Genomic DNA, 16,494 nt, shown 5'->3' with positions numbered 1-16,494 from the left:
ACAAACTCTCGAGCCGTGACAGTATGCCGGGGCTGCCGAGTCAAAATAAGCTCCAGAAATACGGTACCCGTGCCAGCTCAGCACGAGCAGTGAAGACATCGTCACGGATGTGGCGACATGGGATGTAGAACAAATACCTAGTATCAAAAGATGATTCCATGCAGTCTCCCTGACCACGCACTTCGTAGTAAGTGTAGAATGCATAAACCTTACACGGTATTGATACAGCATCGCGCATGGAAAGACCGACTGTGGGGCGTCGCGACACATTCACTTGCTGCTACTGCGCGCGTGCGCGGTGTATTCACCTAGTAACATTTCGGTTATGGGCTTCGAGAACAAAGGCGGCCAAGGAGTATTCTTCAATATCGCGTGTCGTAGCATAGCAAGCATGCCATAGTGGATGAAAGAGGTTGGCAAGTGCGACGCGTCGTGGGCAGGAGACGCGTCGCTAGCGGCCGAGGTTCGCCCACGACGTCATAGGCGCCTGTCAAAGGGGTCCACTCGCAACTTCGCCGCTGCCACTTCTATCACTACTGCGAGATCTTTGCACCGATTTTGTGTGAAGCTGAAGCGACGGACAAATACAAGTGTGTCATAAGCAAGCAACCTTCAGCTGCACGCATCACGAGCACTTTGAGGCACGGACATGGACATTGTATCGAGGTAAGCTGCATCTGGAATCACTTGAGACTGGTCGCACATCGTAATGTACGGCGATATGCATTCGCTGAGATTTTTGGCACTTCGCTGATGGGAGTAGTGAACGCTAGGTGAAGACTAGTAGCCATGCCAGAAAGGAAACAACGATTGAAGGCCTGCCTCATGCGTCCCATGCTCCCGATCTGCCGAGCGATATCCGTATAACCATAAGCGCTGATAGCCCATATCATCGGGAAGATCGAAAAGACAGGACGTATCAGCGGAAGTGACGACTAGTCTGCCCAGCCGATAAAGTTGGCAGATGGGATAGGAGGGGCGACTTGCGCTCCATACCGGCCTTTGTAGTTACCCGACGGAGAGTAATTGCAGACTGTGTACTTGTTCATGGCCGAACCTATGCCGTTGACAGTCATGGCCCCACCACAATCGAGAGAGACGCATCCGACCTTGGTGGTGTCCTTCCACACCATCTGTGTAAGATGACCGACCTTCTCGAAGACCTCATGGGGTAGGTCACTCTTGCCAAACCAAGGTGTCATATGCGGAAGCTCGCCATGGTACCAGGTCTCCGATATGCCCGCCGTAACATTGAACGCGTCGCCAGAAACAACAAACAAGTTTTGACCTTGGCCGGCGCCCTGTGGGGTGAAGTGCTCGAAGTCGCACCTGCTAGCAGCAATGCGCGCATTCGCCTCGCACGCGGAGTCCCAGGTCAGCGGAGCTGCATCGTGATTTGCACGAACGGCGTTGTGATGGAACAGTATAGCAGCTTGATAGTCGGGGCCAGAGGAAAGGTAGGCCTGGTCTTCGCCCGACGGATGCTTCTGAACTGGATCGGCAGGCTTGGGCGCAGGACTGTAGCTGGGCACAGGTGCTTGTGACATAACGGGAGCATCAGGAACCTTGGAAGTCGAGGGCTCAGGCTGAGGGGCAGGCTGGGGCATCGGCTCTGGGGTTGGAGTGGGCTCGGGGCTAGCGGTAGTGGATAGCGCCAAAGAGGTGGATGTCGGCGGAGTGTAGCCTCGAGTAACCGTGACAACGACCGTCTGTATGATCATCTTGGTCTCATAGACGACTCCTGGCTGCCTTGCATGGATGTGCGGATGAGCGAGGATACCTGCGGCCAGAACTGAAGCGACAAGAATGAAGTGATGCATCTTGGAGTGACTGGAGGCGCTTGGGTACGTAGTAGTCTTGAGTAGTGTCGAAACCAGATCACCGTAAGGAGAGGATAGAAAGACTGTTTGTTATGTTAGACATAGTCTAGAATGAAGAGTAATGTGGCTACCTAGTTGCTAGCTTCCTGGGAGCTGTGAGGTGCTGAAGTGCGACTGGCGCGACTGGGATAAAGAAGTGAGTGTAGTTGCACGAAATGTAAAGAGAGTGTATCCTGTCAGACAAGCTGCGCAAGGAGGAAATCGAGGGAGCGACAGATGAAGGAGTGTGGGGTGGTTGAGTCAAATCGTGGTGGAGAGGGGAGGGAGGAGGGAAGCTGTTGATTGTTTATCAGTACCGGATTAGGCGAGAGTAGCTACGGTGAGGCAGGAGCGACTACCACAAGGTGAGAGACAACCCGAGCGCACCTGGGAAGCCACTATCACGCTCATTGTGAGAAGACGAGGGTATCTGTAACGGAGGCGATGCCATTGATGGCAGTCGGATCCTGCTGGCCATCGCTCAGGTGGTTACAAGTGGGCAGCTGAGGATGGGAGTGGTGAAGGCCATTGCTTGGCGGTACTAAGAGTCGCTTCTGCTTTCGGATGGCATAACTGTCAATAGCGTCTCAGTAAGAAGTTGCAGCACTGAAGTCGAGACCCTTGCGTCCGTTACATCTTCGCTCAGCTCAAATCAAGTTAACCGATCAATAGTGGCTCCAGTCAATCCCGACATACCTTCGTACTCGACCACCTCCTTGTTACACAGACTACTCACTTTGTAACAGCACCAAGGCAGATGCGGCATCTCAGACCGCGTTACTGATCGCAACTACTTCTCACCAGGTAATTTTACAGCTGGACACTGCAAACCACTCTCGAGCTCGTTACGCAGGAAGGATGGACCCACCTCGGGCGTGATGTGATCTTCTTGAACAGAACGGCCTACTTGGTTCAGGCGCAGATTCAGCAATTGTCCCACAGACGAACCCCAGAGACATCATCTTAACCCTTTCTCACTTTGTCCTTTGCAACCAAGTCACGATTCTGTGTGACATCGCATCCCAGAACAGACATAACATGCGTGAGCCGACGTTGCTGTCCCCCTGTTACCGCTCCAGATGTGGCCATATCAGGCTACGAAGTTGTCTATGACAGATAATCTTTGACTATCGCGCGTCGTTGATAAGCTTTCCGCAAAGAGCTTCGCTACCAAAGCCGAGCAGATGGAAGCTTCTAGAAATGGCGTACAACGCACGTCATGACACTGTAGCTTACGTTGGCGCGATGTATCTGCGTACCACCCTGCGAAATCGATGCAGGTCAGAAGGGATGCAGATTGCAGAGAACCGAATCTCCGCGCTGATCCCCAGCCACTCAGGGTTCTAGAGATTACGTCGTTGGCGGGATGCGGGGCAATTCGGCAGGGGCGCGGAGCTACTTCGCATGATTGATAACGTCCAGTAGCCTCGGAGCCGCGCGCCACCAGATTTCACCATAACTCTTTTTTTGCTGTATGCCTGCCGTGAGATTCAATTTTCGAGGCTCCTGTCGATCTGCCCGCACCCCCATCGCGACCGCGCCACCCCGCCGTATACCAGCTCCAGCTACTGCGACCCCACCATCTACATCGCGAGCGCAACAGCGCGACTTCCGTACATCTATCCTGAGAATGGACGCGCATAGTTCTTCCGCTGGGACCGCCACCGCAGGCGACGACTTGAAGCTCAAGAACCGCCTCAATGAGAGCCGAAGCCCCTATGTCCGAGGCCACATGAACAACCCGGTCGCATGGCAGATGTGGGGACCAGAGGCAATTGAGCTGGCGAAGAAGTCGAACAGGCTGATCTTCATCAGCATAGGCTATGCTGCATGTCATTGGTGTCACGTCATGGAGCGCGAGTCGTTCGAGAATGAAGAGGTCGCGAAGCTGCTGAACGAGAACTTCATACCCATAAAAATCGATCGCGAAGAGCGTCCGGATGTTGATCGCATATACATGAACTATGTTCAGGCAACAACAGGCTCGGGAGGGTGGCCGCTGAACGCCTTCATCACACCAGATCTGGAACCGATATTCGGCGGGACCTATTGGCCCGGTCCAGGGTCCACGATGGCGATGGGAGAGCACGTTGGCTTTGTTGGTATACTCAAGAAGATTCGCGATGTGTGGAGGGATCAGCGACAGAGGTGTCTGGACTCGGCGAAGGAAATCACAGCGCAACTGCGAGACTTTGCGGAGGACGGAAACATCAGTAGGAAAGATGGCGCAGCTCATGAAGGTCTTGACCTAGACCTTCTGGATGAAGCATTTGAGGTGAGTTAGCAGCGTTTGGTATGAACCCGGTCACTAACTGGTCACAGCACTTCAAGAAGCGATACGACGCAAAGCACGCAGGCTTTGGCAGCGCACCCAAGTTCCCAACACCTTCGAACCTCCAATTCCTCCTTAAGCTATCCGAATATCCGAATGCGGTCCGAGAAGTGCTCGGAGCAAAGGACTGCACACATGCGAAAGACATGGTACTGGCGACACTAGACGCGATGAACAAGGGTGGCATACACGATCAGATCGGAAACGGCTTTGCGCGATACTCTGTCACGAAGGATTGGAGCCTACCGCATTTCGAGAAGATGTTGTACGATCAGACGCAACTCCTACCCGTATATCTGGACGCATATCTCATGACCAAGAGTCCTGAACATCTGTCTGCGGTCCACGACATCGCGACGTATCTTACCAGCCCGCCGATGCACGCTGAGAGTGGAGGCTTTTTCTCATCCGAGGATGCTGACTCATTATACCGGCCAAATGACAAGGAAAAGCGAGAGGGTGCCTTCTACGTATGGACATTGAAGGAGTTCCAGGACATACTAGGCGACCGAGACGCAGAGATTCTCGCGAGATACTACAATGTCAAGGATGAGGGCAACGTCGAACCTGAACATGATGCACACGACGAGCTGATCAATCAGAACGTACTAGCCATCACCGCAACACCAGCAGATCTCTCAAAACAGTTTGGCCTATCAGAAGACGAGGTCAGCAAGATACTGACAGAAGGCCGGCAAAAGCTACTCGAGCACCGCAACAAGGAGCGCCCACGGCCAGGTCTAGATGACAAGATCGTAGTATCCTGGAACGGTCTCGCCATCGGTGCCCTCGCACGAACATCCGCCGCCCTATCATCACAAGATCCCACACGCTCAAAACAGTACCTAGCCGCCGCCGAAAAAGCCGCCGCCTTCCTGCAAAAAGAGCTCTACAACGCCGACACCAAAACCCTCATCCGCGTGTACCGCGAAGGCCGCGGCGACGCCCCCGGTTTCGCCGACGACTACGCCTACCTGATCTCCGGCCTAATCTCCCTCTACGAAGCCACCTTCAACGACAGCTACCTCCAATGGGCTGACGACCTCCAACAAACGCAACTGAAAATGTTCTGGGACAAACAACACCTCGGTTTCTTCTCCACACCCGAAAACCAGCAAGACCTCATCATGCGGCTGAAAGACGGCATGGATAACGCTGAACCAGGCACAAATGGCGTGTCAGCACAGAACCTAGACCGTCTGGGTGCGCTGCTAGAGGACGAGGAGTATACCAAGAAAGCACGGGATACGGCGTCTGCTTTTGAAGCGGAGATTATGCAACATCCCTTCCTCTTCCCGAGCATGATGGATGCAGTTGTTGTTGGTAAACTCGGCATCAGACATAGCGTTATCACGGGTGAAGGTCAAAGGGTAGATGAGTGGTTGCAGAGGTATCGGGAGCGACCGGCTGGTCTTGGTACTGTTAGTAGAGTGGGAAAAGGGATGGGTGAGTGGTTGAGTAAGCGGAACGCGCTTGTCAAAAGTATGGATAAGGCGAGTGAGGGTGTTATGGTGTGTGAGGGTGGCGCGTGTAGAGATGCGCTGAGTATGGATATGGGAAGTGTCGGGGATGCTGTGCCGAAGGTGTAGGAATGGCCTTGGAGGCGCGATATCATGACGGCATGATTGTACGGTATACATGAACAATGAACGTATGCAGACAGCTGCGAGTTATCTCACACAGGGAGCTACTATGACAGTATTGTCTGAAATGCAGTCGGGAGTCACTATTGGCTGTTCATGTTGTTACTTCGCATATATGTCACTCTACCTCGCACAAGTAAATCAGTACGTAGGCGTGTAGCCTACATCAGTATGAGAACCACGGTTTTACACCTATCCGAGGCAACGTAGACTGCTGGCTTGTTTGTAACATACAAACAAAACACCAAACAGGCATGCAGCCTGCATTCACCCAAAAAGCTTAACATTGCGAAATGCCAAAGCAAGGTAGCCTCGTGGCCTATCCCCATTATCCCCCGGAGAAATCATACTCAGATCTCCTCTCGCGTCGGGTGGTGACTTGCCTCTACCACCTCACACCAGCAAAAAGACAGAACAACCTGCCATCTTCTCGCCACCCTTGCTACTAGACTCTGAATACTCTTTTGGACATAGTATTCTCACAAAAGAGCAAAAAGAGACGGGCAAGCCCGGAAGGATGGTCACTACGAGGGTCGAACTCGCGACCTTGGCGTTATTAGCACCACGCTCTAACCAACTGAGCTAAGCGACCGGTTGTTGTTGTTGTTCGATGAGAGAATCAGTGACTAATTGTAATATAACGGTATGACAACGGGGAGGTGGAGTGGGCTTGGGCTGAGCGTTGCCCTGGGTTCTATCCAGACGCATGAGTGAGTTGTTATGGTGAGGGTCACACCTTCCAATATGGTTTGGAGTCAGAGGTGCGGGGCAAGGCGGGGCACTCTTCCTGGATATTGAGCAGCATCCGCAAACAACAATATGGAGGGCAATGCAAAATACATTCAGTAGTATTGGTATCAAAGCTTTCAGCTCGAAGCTGTACATTATGATCAGCCGTCATGTCGCATACTTTTGGTACATAGAGAAGACAACCGCTAAATCCAAGCTACCTATGCAATCACCTGCACCCAGTCGGCAAACCGCGAAAGTTGTACATGTGTACTTCCTTCCCTCCCCATTTGTTGAAATGAAACTGTTTTTACGCATGCTGCTGCTGAGGCTGCATTTGCTGGTGTTGTTGCATCTGCGCTTGTTGCTGCTGCTGATGTTGCTGTTGCGCAGGTGCGGCTAGCGACACGGCTGCGAGGGTATCAATTGTCTGTGACAAAGGAGTGTTAGTTCTACTTGCTGCAGCTGCTGCGGCGTTGGCCTGCTTCTTCTTGTTCTTCTTCTTACTCGTAGTAGGAGCATTACCCGCAGACACCTTGCTGGTCATCTCGCCACCGCCAGCATCGGCGTCAGGCCAGTCGAACGTCCACCCTCCGCCGGCAGTGAACGGAACCTTCTTGATGAATTGCGATACATCCGCCTGCCTCCTCAATGCCTCCAGGTAACCTGCTACCTCGCGAAGCACGTCCCCTTGCATTTGCTCTGGCGTAGCGCAGAACTCGGGAATCTCCAAGAGGTTATGCGGTTGCGCGCTCGCCTTGAGCGAAGAGTCATCTATCAGCACCGTGTTGTGCTGGCCGAAGCGACTGCCGGCCTCGTAATCCGGATGGAAAGACTGGATCTGACTTCGACTCCAGACTAGCTTCAGGTTCTTGTATACCTGTACGTTCTGCTGATAGTTCGTCGGCGAGAGTCCAAAACTGTCGCGGGCCCATTGAGCGACGAGCTTCGACCGGAGATCGTTGTCCAATGCTTGGCTGACTAGAGACTTGACGTTGTCTGGCCTCGCGCTAGACCACACCATGACCTTAAAGTTCTCGAAGAGGTAGCGCAGGAAAGGCTTCAGGTATGGGCGCTCGATCATAGTCTTGGCGTTTTTGTTGGGGCGGAAGAGCACCGTGCCGTTGAGATCCAGGATTACCAGCATTTGGCCCGGTGTCTCGTTGGTGGTAGGCTCCGCAGCGGCCTGGTCCAGATACTCTTGCGTAGGCTGCGGCGCAGGGAGCATGATCTTTTCGTCACCATAGCGTCCCTTCTTTTCGCCAGCCGCTTTGGGTGCCTTAGGTGCCTTAGGAGTACTGTGAAGCTTGTTAATCCGAGAGCACTTGGCTTCAAACGAAGCAATGCGGTGGAGGGTACCATACTCTTTCTGCTTAGCTTGCCCGTTGGCAGTAAACCCAGACTTTGACTTCTTGCCTGGAGGAGTTGGTGCCCTGTTCTGAGTATTAGCGGTGCGGCTCTTTGACTTCAGACCCTTCAACAAGGCATCGAAAGCATACTGTATGTCCTCGTTCCTTGCTCCATGCGGAAAGTTTGCCTGCTGTTGCATCATATGGTAGGGCGGGCGATTCGGGTACATCTGGTGTTGCTGATGAGGCATAGGCGGGGGCCCACCGTGATGCGCCTGATGTCCGTACGGCTGCTGGCCAAATGGCGGCCCACCAAACGGCGGCTGGCCATGAGGCGGCATGTGTGGCGGTGGGCGCCCCGCAAAGGCCTCTGGGCCTAGCGGGAAAGGAGGCGGCGGCGGTGGGTGATGCGGGTGGCCGTTCTGCACCATCCAGTGGTGGTATGCCATGGCTTGCTGGTGAATTGCAAAGTCATGGTGCTGGTTGCTGAACATGTGCGGGGGCTGCTGGGGCGGCGGCGGAGGGGGCGCAAAGTTCTGGTTGAAGAAGCCATTCGGCGGCCCGTATGGTCCTGGTGGTGGACCCTGGAACTGAGGAGGGGGTGGTGGTGGTGGAAGCTGGTTCTCGAAGGCGCCAAAGCTCTGCTCGCGACGGTCAAAGCCGCCCGGGCGGAAGGGCATCGCATTCGGGTTCCATGACTCGTTCATGCTGGCGCTTGCGGAGGCAGAGAGCGGGCGCCCGTGGGGAGTGCTGTCTCGACCTGTCTTGGTCTTGAAGTTGTCGGTGTTAGTGGAGGAAGTTGCGACTGGAGCGCAGTGGGGGATGCTGTACCGAGCTGATGCGACTGCGGCCATGGAGCACGTGCGATAGCGACAGACGCTCGGCGGGACGGGAGGGGTGAGCGGTGAGAAGCCTGGTGAGGTGAAGACGGAGAGCACGCAGCATGAAGCCCAACGGTGGAAGGCGCACTCGAAATTTGGGCGCAGTTGCCTGTCTGTCGGCCCTGTCGGCGAATCAAACCCCCGGCAGGTGGGGTCCACAAAAATGTTGGAGACCGCGGCGAAGAAGAACGCGATAGGAACACCGACACTGCGACACTGATACACCCTCAACAAGCGCTTTCACGGCGACATCCTCAAATCCGGGCTTTACCATGGTGCTCGCGAGCAAGTTGGATCGCACTCTGCGCGCCGCCGAAGACAGTTCAGACGCCGAGAGCTACTACGAGGTCACCGACCGATCCTCTTCTGCATCTGTGATCGAGGCAGATGAGGGCGGAAACGTGATCAGTTCAGATGGCGAGGAAGATGGGGAATCGGGAGATGAGGACATGGTGAGTTCTTGACACTTAGCCTCGCCAGCGCATACCACTAACATCCCCAAGTCAGACGCCTCCGACGATGACCAAGTAAAAGCGCAAATGAGCAAAGTCTCTTTTGGAGCATTAGCCAAAGCACAGGACGCCATTTCAAAACAGCAACCCGCCGACCGGAAGCGCAAACGAGGCGACGACACATCTAAATCGCAAGAGGACAAGCTGGAAGCATTGAGGGAGCGGTTACGACAGATCAAGGCTGAAAAGCTTGCGAACAGTGCACAGCCCAGCAAGAAAGCCAAGACGGACAAGAAGAGCAAAAGCAAGAGCGAGAGCAAACGAGACACTCAGGAAGCCGACGAGGATGGAGACTCCGACTCCGACGCAGCTCCCAAAGCGCGCTCGAGCAAACACGCCCCCGCTGTCCAGTCGAGCAAGCGTGCGGTGTCACGTAAGCGGAACGTAGTCGATGTGAAGAAGCCAGTCTTCCGTGACCCCCGGTTCGACAATGCCTCAGGACCCCAGCCCGATGAGTTCGTGGTCAAAAAGCGTTACGATTTCCTCAACGACTACCGAAAATCCGAGATCTCTGAACTACGTGAGACTATAAAGAAGACGAAGAACCCGGTCGAGCAGGAGCAGCTGAAGAAGAAGCTACTCTCTATGGAGTCGCAACAAAAGGCCCGCGAGAACAAGGAGAAGCTACAGGAGGTGACACGAGAGCACAAGAAGAAGGAGAAGGAGCTTGTCAAGGAGGGCAAGCAGCCTTTCTTCTTGAAGAAGTGTAGGTCCACTCAATTCCCTCGTCCCAACATGCACGTACTGACAATATATCCCAGCCGAGCAAAAGAAGATTGCATTGGTCGACCGCTTCCAGAACATGAAATCGAAGCAGCGCGAAAAGGTCATCGAACGCCGTCGCAAGAAGGTCACGGCGAAAGAACGGAAGAATATGCCCGACGAGCGCCGTACTGCTCAATAGTCTGTACGGGCACTTTTCGAATACTTTCAATATTTGTCACCTGCAATCAAAGATACCCCTTCTTCAACGATCTGACAACTCTGCTATCGTCGTCTTCATATTCATTCTCCTGGAGGGTGACTTTCCATTATGTGACGAGTAATTGATGAGTCCACGATTCGATGATCGTAAGATGCGGCGTCAACTATCGCGTTCCCCGTCGTCAAGCACAGACAGGGGGACGAGATCTATGGCGGCCTAGACGAGGCTTTCCCCAGATCTGCACTAGCCAGGTACACCTCAAGCCTCACACCAACCAATTCCATCGCGACGCATTGTCCATTCGATACGCCACGAAGTCCCTGCGTGTCTTTCGTCGATGTGCTAGATTGTTTTGGTTTATTTGATCTAGCATTACAGCCCCTTCATTGTGAAGAGACCTATTCGAGTCAAGTTTCTATCCACAACCTGGCATTCCAGCAAGAGCTTACACATTCGTGGGTTTAGATCGAAAGCCATTTCGCTTCCGTGGTCGTTGAAGACTTGCAAGTGGTAGCAATAGGAGCAAAGTCGCCGTCGGAATGCCCGAATGACCTCGTCTGGCCCTGCTTCAGCTCAGCCATGTCGAGCGCCACGAAAATGGCTCCATGGATGGCACTCTCAAAATTGTACATATGCTGTCGTGTCCGTCTAGTTCAGTATTTACTCCAGTCATTTTCGTTTCCAGTGGCAGGAACAAACGTCCACAGTCGGCCCAGAATCGGAAAACTTCATCAAAATGCGCACATCCATCACCTCCCTCCTTCTCTCTTTGGCAGTTGCCAGCTCAGCTCAGGAAGAGATTCCCGGACTCACTGACGTCAAAGATTCGGGGTGTCAACTCATTTCGCCTCTTGTCGATGAGCTGCGAGTGGTGCCGACAGCTGCGGAATTCTGTTCGTCGCTCCTGGCCATCCCGACCGTCACCGTCACTTCTAGCGCAATAAGCACATCAACTGTCATTTCAACTACAGACACCCTTGAGACGATAACACTCACGGAATCTCTCACAAACACCGACGAGACTACAACTACTGGCACTACCACCTTGACAGCCGATGCAGTCTTAGTAACTGTTATCACGTAAGTCACTTCACATGGATGCCGCATCTACACACCCTAACATGCCTAGGACTACCGAAGTACAGCTATGCCCAGCGACAGCAACGATGGTAACTGTGACAGCCGAAGCACCCATCAAACGCGATTATGTGCAGACGCTCAGTTCCAGCAGCACATCATGCACTAAGAGCGAGAAGTCTTCGACTACTGCGACTCCTTCATCCACATCCACAAAATGCTCGAGCACAGCGAGCTACCCGGTCGTGGAGCCCTCCAGTACGGTAGAGGTCCTATCGTCGCAATCGCTGAGTACAGTGCAAACATCGCATCTGGCCTACTCAACTGCATCACAGGCGTTGTACGCGTACTCGAACGTAATGCAGTCGGCTTACTCGACTCTCTCGAGCATCGTAGAGTCATCCGTCGCAGCGACTTCAATCACTGTGGAATCATCCTCTACAATCACCCTCAGTTCTATCGAGGCTTCTTCCACGGCACCTTCCAGCACCCCAGAGTCCTCTTCCATCGCACCTTCAGCCACCACCGAACCATCGTCCACACCCTCGCCCACCCTCCCCGCTCCAACACTCTGCCCAACCGCCCCAGAAGGTCTCCAGCAATACGAATGCGCGCAAATCACCAAAGCCTGCGAATGCCTCTCCCTCCCAACCCCTACCGTCACTGTAGTCGTCAGCAGCACCGCTACGGAAACTAGCATCTCGACCTCTACCGCCTTCACCGAAACCGTCGTCACTGTGACCACCACAGCGACCCAGGAGATCGCTGCAACGGAGACTATGACCCCGACTGTGACGGTTGTTGCAACGGCCACCACTACAGCAGGACCAGACTTCCAAACCGATCCTAACAACTGCGGCGCGTGTGGTAATGTCTGCGCAAGTGGCGGTTGCGCTCGTGGGCTTTGCACAAATCCCAGCTGTGCTCCTTCGTCTTGCTCCAACTACGTCTTCTGCAGTTCAGGATGCATCTGCGGTTCCGTCGCTGGTGGCGGCGGTCTGTGTGTGCCCGGAACTACTTCCTGCAGCAGTCCCCAATGCAAGGTCAATGAAGACTGTGCGACCAATCAGCTGTGTGTTGTAAATACGTGCTGCAGAGGTGGTGGTGGTATTTGTGTGAATGCGGTAACTACATGTTCCAATGGGAATGCGCCGAGAGCGTTATTTGTTAGAAGACCATCTGGCGAGACTATTATGGGATGAGGGATGTATAGTTCCCGTTATGTTTTCTGTGTGTAAACTTCACCGTAGATTTAGTTTAATATCAATTTCTGGTGTCAAGAGTGGACTCATGTGTACAGTGGGTAGGCATTCGAAGATGATGCAGGTAATGATGTTACAATTGCAAACTTTCAACTACAGAAAAAAACCTAATCCCTAAAGGCTACTAAGACATTATTCTCTCTTTTTCGAAGTGAAAGTTACCAAGAAAGAAGAGAAAGATAGAAATGTCCCGAAACCCCAGATCCCAAACGCCGGATATTTATTCCTCCCTACAGAGCAGAAAATCATGCAAATTGAATCCAAATGTAAAGGTATGTGGCGAAGATAAGATGGCCCAGCCTACGCGCGAAGAGTACCATAGTCGGCGCCGGTCATCTCATTCGGCATCTCCTTGAGGCTGAACTTCTTAAAGTCCTTAACAAGACCATTATCCTTGCTCTTCAAGTCCTGTCCAACATCCTTGCCACTCTGCTTCGACTTAGGCTGCGGGCGTTTACTCTCATTAGTCGGGCTCTCAACAACGGTATCCTCGGAGTCATCCGCCTCCTCCGCCCTCTCCGCACGAACATCATCATCGATCTCCTGCTCAGCCTCCTCATCCAACTTCTGCGTCTCCTGCTCCACATCGACGAGGTCCTCAGCTTCAGCCGGCTCCTCGCGCGCATCAGGCACAACCTCCTCTTCAAGACGCCAGTCCTGGATCGCCTTGATGATGTCAACAGCAAGCTGTCCGTTCTTACGCAGCGCCTTGTCCCAGTGCGCAGGGATACCCTTCTCGATAACCATCATGCGCGCGACAGCGTGGACAAGCATGTGGCGCATCGGGCTACCCTCCTCGGTGTTGGCGTAGATGTACTGCACGCGACGCAGACCGGGGTAGCTGTCGCTGTACTTGTACCATTCGCGGACGACCTGCAGGACGTCGGCGACGAGGCCCGGTATCTCGAACTTCTCGGCCATCAGGTACAGGTCGAAGCAGACGCCTAGGTCGGCTTCTTCGCGAGGGACGGGCAGGGAGGAGCTGTAGAGCCAGCCGACGAAGGTCTTGAAGGGCGCATCTTCTTCGTCCGGGAGCCCGAAGGATTGCGTGCGCGACGCGGAGTTGGCTTTAGAGTAGAAGATCTTGCGGAAGAAGGGCGAGTGGTAGCACAGCAGTTTCTCGTGTAGGATCCAGTGCGTGTTCTCGGGGCCGACGTAGATGTCGACCATGGAGCGGGAGAGGAGCCTGTGGTTGGTGTGTTAGTTCGTTGCGCAAGGGTAGGTATGCAATGCAGATGCGCAATTCCCATCTCATCGCGAACGCGACGATGCGCGTCGCGCCGTATTGGACGCAGGGATAACGTACTCATGAAGCTGTTTTTCCTGTACGCCGGACATGACTTCTGCGGTTCTATCTCGGTGATGTGATGAGATGATCAGCGACCGTTGACGATCGATTATCCGTGTTCCCGTCGGATGACGATTGCGCGATGAGCCTCAAGCGAATAAAGTTTCAACGTCTCAACGTCGAAATACCGTAGGAATTAGTAAAGTGGTAGATGGTATTAGATGCAGCGTAGATGGCAAAAAGGTTAGAAGTAATGCAGGACAAAGAAGATGTGGCAGTGCCAACTTTAAGACCCATTCCCAAACCTGCGCGAGGTGGCCTTGTCCCAGCCCCGTATGACGTAGCTTCTTTTTCCGTCGCGACCAGTCGCCCCAAAAGAGACGGGTATGATGCACGTCTGCGCCGCCAGGCGGCACGCTTCCTTGACCCGTACCCCTGTTCTTGTTTTCTCCCGCCCGTCGCACATTTGGCATCCCCGCTTAGTTTTACCCGCTAGCCAGGCCATCGACGAGATCGAGAACAACTTAATGCGCATTTTCATCCATCCACTGCCAATGCAGGTTTTGGACGGGCATTGGCGTTGCATGTCATTTCGCTTTTGGATGATGTGTGCCTGCGATACGCGCTGTGTTGGGAAAGGGGGGGCTGGGTGTGCGTGTTTTAGAGGGATGGCATGCGTAGGGGTACGGGGATTAGGTAAGTGTGACGTTTGACTTGTGGAGATGCGGGCTGCCAGGCGTGTTCTGGCCAAGGTAGGCAATAGACTGATGAACAGTAGTTCTGTCAGTTCTTTGGGACGGGCTATCTTCTTGTCTTCGATGGCTTCGCAGCCAGTCACTGGAGATTTGGGGGTTTGCGCGATCCTGCGCTGGTCATCTCGTTCTGATTGCCTGTCCGCATCCAGACGAGGACGGAATGCGCTCCAATCACGAAACAATGTCTCGACGCAGGGCAACTATGCTGCTTTTTGCTTTTGCAAGACTTGTGATACTCCAGCCTCACCGCTGCGCCGGTCTCTGCGCACTCATGGGGTGCTTTTCCTGCACACTGACAGGCACTCCCCCATCAAACCCGGCATCGTAGTCGCGAAATCTCACAAAACTACTCAATTAGTTTCAACTTCAGAGCACACCGCGAATGCCAACTCATCGCCTAACTCCCAACCTCTTCCTTTCTGCCTTGGCCGAGCACTGCTCGAGCCGCCCCGTCGCAGCCTGGTCGCCGATGCCTACCTATCAACAGCCAGGAAGATGCCAGCACCCCGCATTGTGCTAATGCGGGTCGCACATGACATCGCGTGCTGTTACTCTCTTCTGAGCTTGATGTGTCCCAAGAAGAATTTACTGACCTCGTACTCGCGATGCGCAAAAGGCACTGTGGACCAACCCCCTCGTTACTTCCGCACAACACCAGCCTCGTTTTTCGAAACCTCAACATTGCTCGTATCGCGATGAAAAGAGAAATCAACAGATTTTACTCACGGACAATCAAGCGTTGTGGCTGTCCCGTCAGAGTCAGGGTCAAACGAGACCATACCCGCCGTCCCCTACCACATCAGTGCTTCGAGCACACCAGCCCCATTTGCTTTTACCACCTCTCGTACTTGCACTTGCAGGATAGTAAGGTGAGGTTCAATTAATGTGGACTTACCAGCAGTTTCATCCTGTCACCGTTACCCTCGTTATTGCCTGCGCAGTACGTAACGAGTAAATCAGCGACAAACTCACCCTTCCTACTATGAGTTTTGTAAATTTGCGGTTCTGGAGCTTTGCATAGCCTCCACAACTCAAATACTGAGGTCAGAACGGGTTGGAATAGACGCAGAAGTTGTAGCATAGCTTTCACACGAATCAAATCCATGAGATAACAGGCTCTCCGCTGTCTTTATACCTTATAGTCGTGTTTAACAATCTCTGATATCTCCAGGAAAGGACTTTCTAGATCTCGACCCGGAATCGTCTAACTTTCACAAGGAGACATCATGACCGATCTTAACCTACCAATACAACACAACATGCGACACTCCCATTCCACACCGGTGCCACAATTCCCTCTTCCTCCTCCAGTAATTTGAAAGCCGTGCAACGTAGCTTTGAGCAGACATCAAGGGCAACCACGTTCTGCGTAGTTTGTCCGAACCCAGGTTTCGGATCCGAAGGACTTGTCCGTTGAGCGGCAGTCACCACATGAGGCAATTTGTCGAGAGCCATCGGTTGATGTTGTCGGATCCGAAGGCTCTGTCCGTCGGTTGGCGCGGTCCAAATGAGGCAATCCGTCGAAAACTGTTGATTGCTGGTGTCGGATCCGAAGGATATGTCCGTTAGGTGGCGCAGTCACTACATGAGGCAGTTTGTCGAAAGCTGTCGATTGCCGGTGTCGGATCCGAGCCATGGGTTATGGGGCCTGTTGCTTGAGGAGGTTGAACAGGGTGTTGGAGAGGGTAGTGAAAAGGGGAGGAGAGGACGTGCGATGTTGGGATGTCGTTGGAGGGTGTTGATGGAGAAGTACATGGATTGAAGTTAATATTACAATTGTTTGGAGGCACTTTCTTGCAATGTTCGCTTGATGTGGTCATGGGCGCCAAACGGATTGGACATCAGGAGTTCAGTCGTGTTTAGAGATATGAATGTAGTGTTG

The 16,494-nt window shown here is 53.4% G+C and overlaps 5 protein-coding genes and 1 non-coding gene across 6 annotated transcripts; 2 read left to right on the top strand and 4 right to left on the bottom strand.

Annotated features, from left to right (window-relative positions):
• Positions 1 to 935: 935 nt before the first annotated feature.
• On the bottom strand, positions 936 to 1,820 carry J4E93_010307 (uncharacterized protein; the record flags this gene model as incomplete). Its single annotated transcript, XM_049348190.1, has 1 exon — positions 936 to 1,820. One exon carries the CDS (start codon positions 1,818 to 1,820, stop codon positions 936 to 938), a length of 885 nt encoding a protein of 294 aa, XP_049194724.1.
• A 1,669-nt stretch (positions 1,821 to 3,489) lies between these two features.
• On the top strand, positions 3,490 to 5,780 carry J4E93_010306 (uncharacterized protein; the record flags this gene model as incomplete). The annotated part of the gene is made up of 2 exons (XM_049348189.1): positions 3,490 to 4,134; positions 4,182 to 5,780. 2 exons carry the CDS (start codon positions 3,490 to 3,492, stop codon positions 5,778 to 5,780), a joined length of 2,244 nt encoding a protein of 747 aa, XP_049194723.1.
• Positions 5,781 to 6,352: 572 nt separating this feature from the next.
• Positions 6,353 to 6,426, bottom strand: J4E93_010305. The gene has a single exon. It is a non-coding gene; the product is annotated as a tRNA-Ile (tRNA).
• A 447-nt stretch (positions 6,427 to 6,873) lies between these two features.
• Positions 6,874 to 8,619, bottom strand: J4E93_010304 (uncharacterized protein; the record flags this gene model as incomplete). The annotated part of the gene is made up of 1 exon (XM_049348188.1): positions 6,874 to 8,619. The coding sequence occupies one exon, from the start codon at positions 8,617 to 8,619 to the stop codon at positions 6,874 to 6,876; it is 1,746 nt and encodes a 581-aa protein (XP_049194722.1).
• Positions 8,620 to 9,065: 446 nt separating this feature from the next.
• RRP36 (rRNA biogenesis protein rrp36) lies at positions 9,066 to 10,209 on the top strand (the record flags this gene model as incomplete). The annotated part of the gene is made up of 3 exons (XM_049348187.1): positions 9,066 to 9,245; positions 9,297 to 10,011; positions 10,067 to 10,209. The coding sequence occupies 3 exons, from the start codon at positions 9,066 to 9,068 to the stop codon at positions 10,207 to 10,209; spliced, it is 1,038 nt and encodes a 345-aa protein (XP_049194721.1).
• Positions 10,210 to 12,869: 2,660 nt separating this feature from the next.
• Positions 12,870 to 13,907, bottom strand: J4E93_010302 (uncharacterized protein; the record flags this gene model as incomplete). The annotated part of the gene is made up of 2 exons (XM_049348186.1): positions 12,870 to 13,755; positions 13,876 to 13,907. The coding sequence occupies 2 exons, from the start codon at positions 13,905 to 13,907 to the stop codon at positions 12,870 to 12,872; spliced, it is 918 nt and encodes a 305-aa protein (XP_049194720.1).
• Between the last annotated feature and the right edge of the window lie 2,587 nt (positions 13,908 to 16,494).

This window comes from Alternaria ventricosa, assembly GCF_023758065.1.
Source record: "Alternaria ventricosa strain BMP 2768 chromosome Unknown scaffold_28, whole genome shotgun sequence".
Taxonomy (NCBI): domain Eukaryota; kingdom Fungi; phylum Ascomycota; class Dothideomycetes; order Pleosporales; family Pleosporaceae; genus Alternaria; species Alternaria ventricosa.
This window is presented reverse-complemented; position numbering and strand designations above follow the sequence as displayed.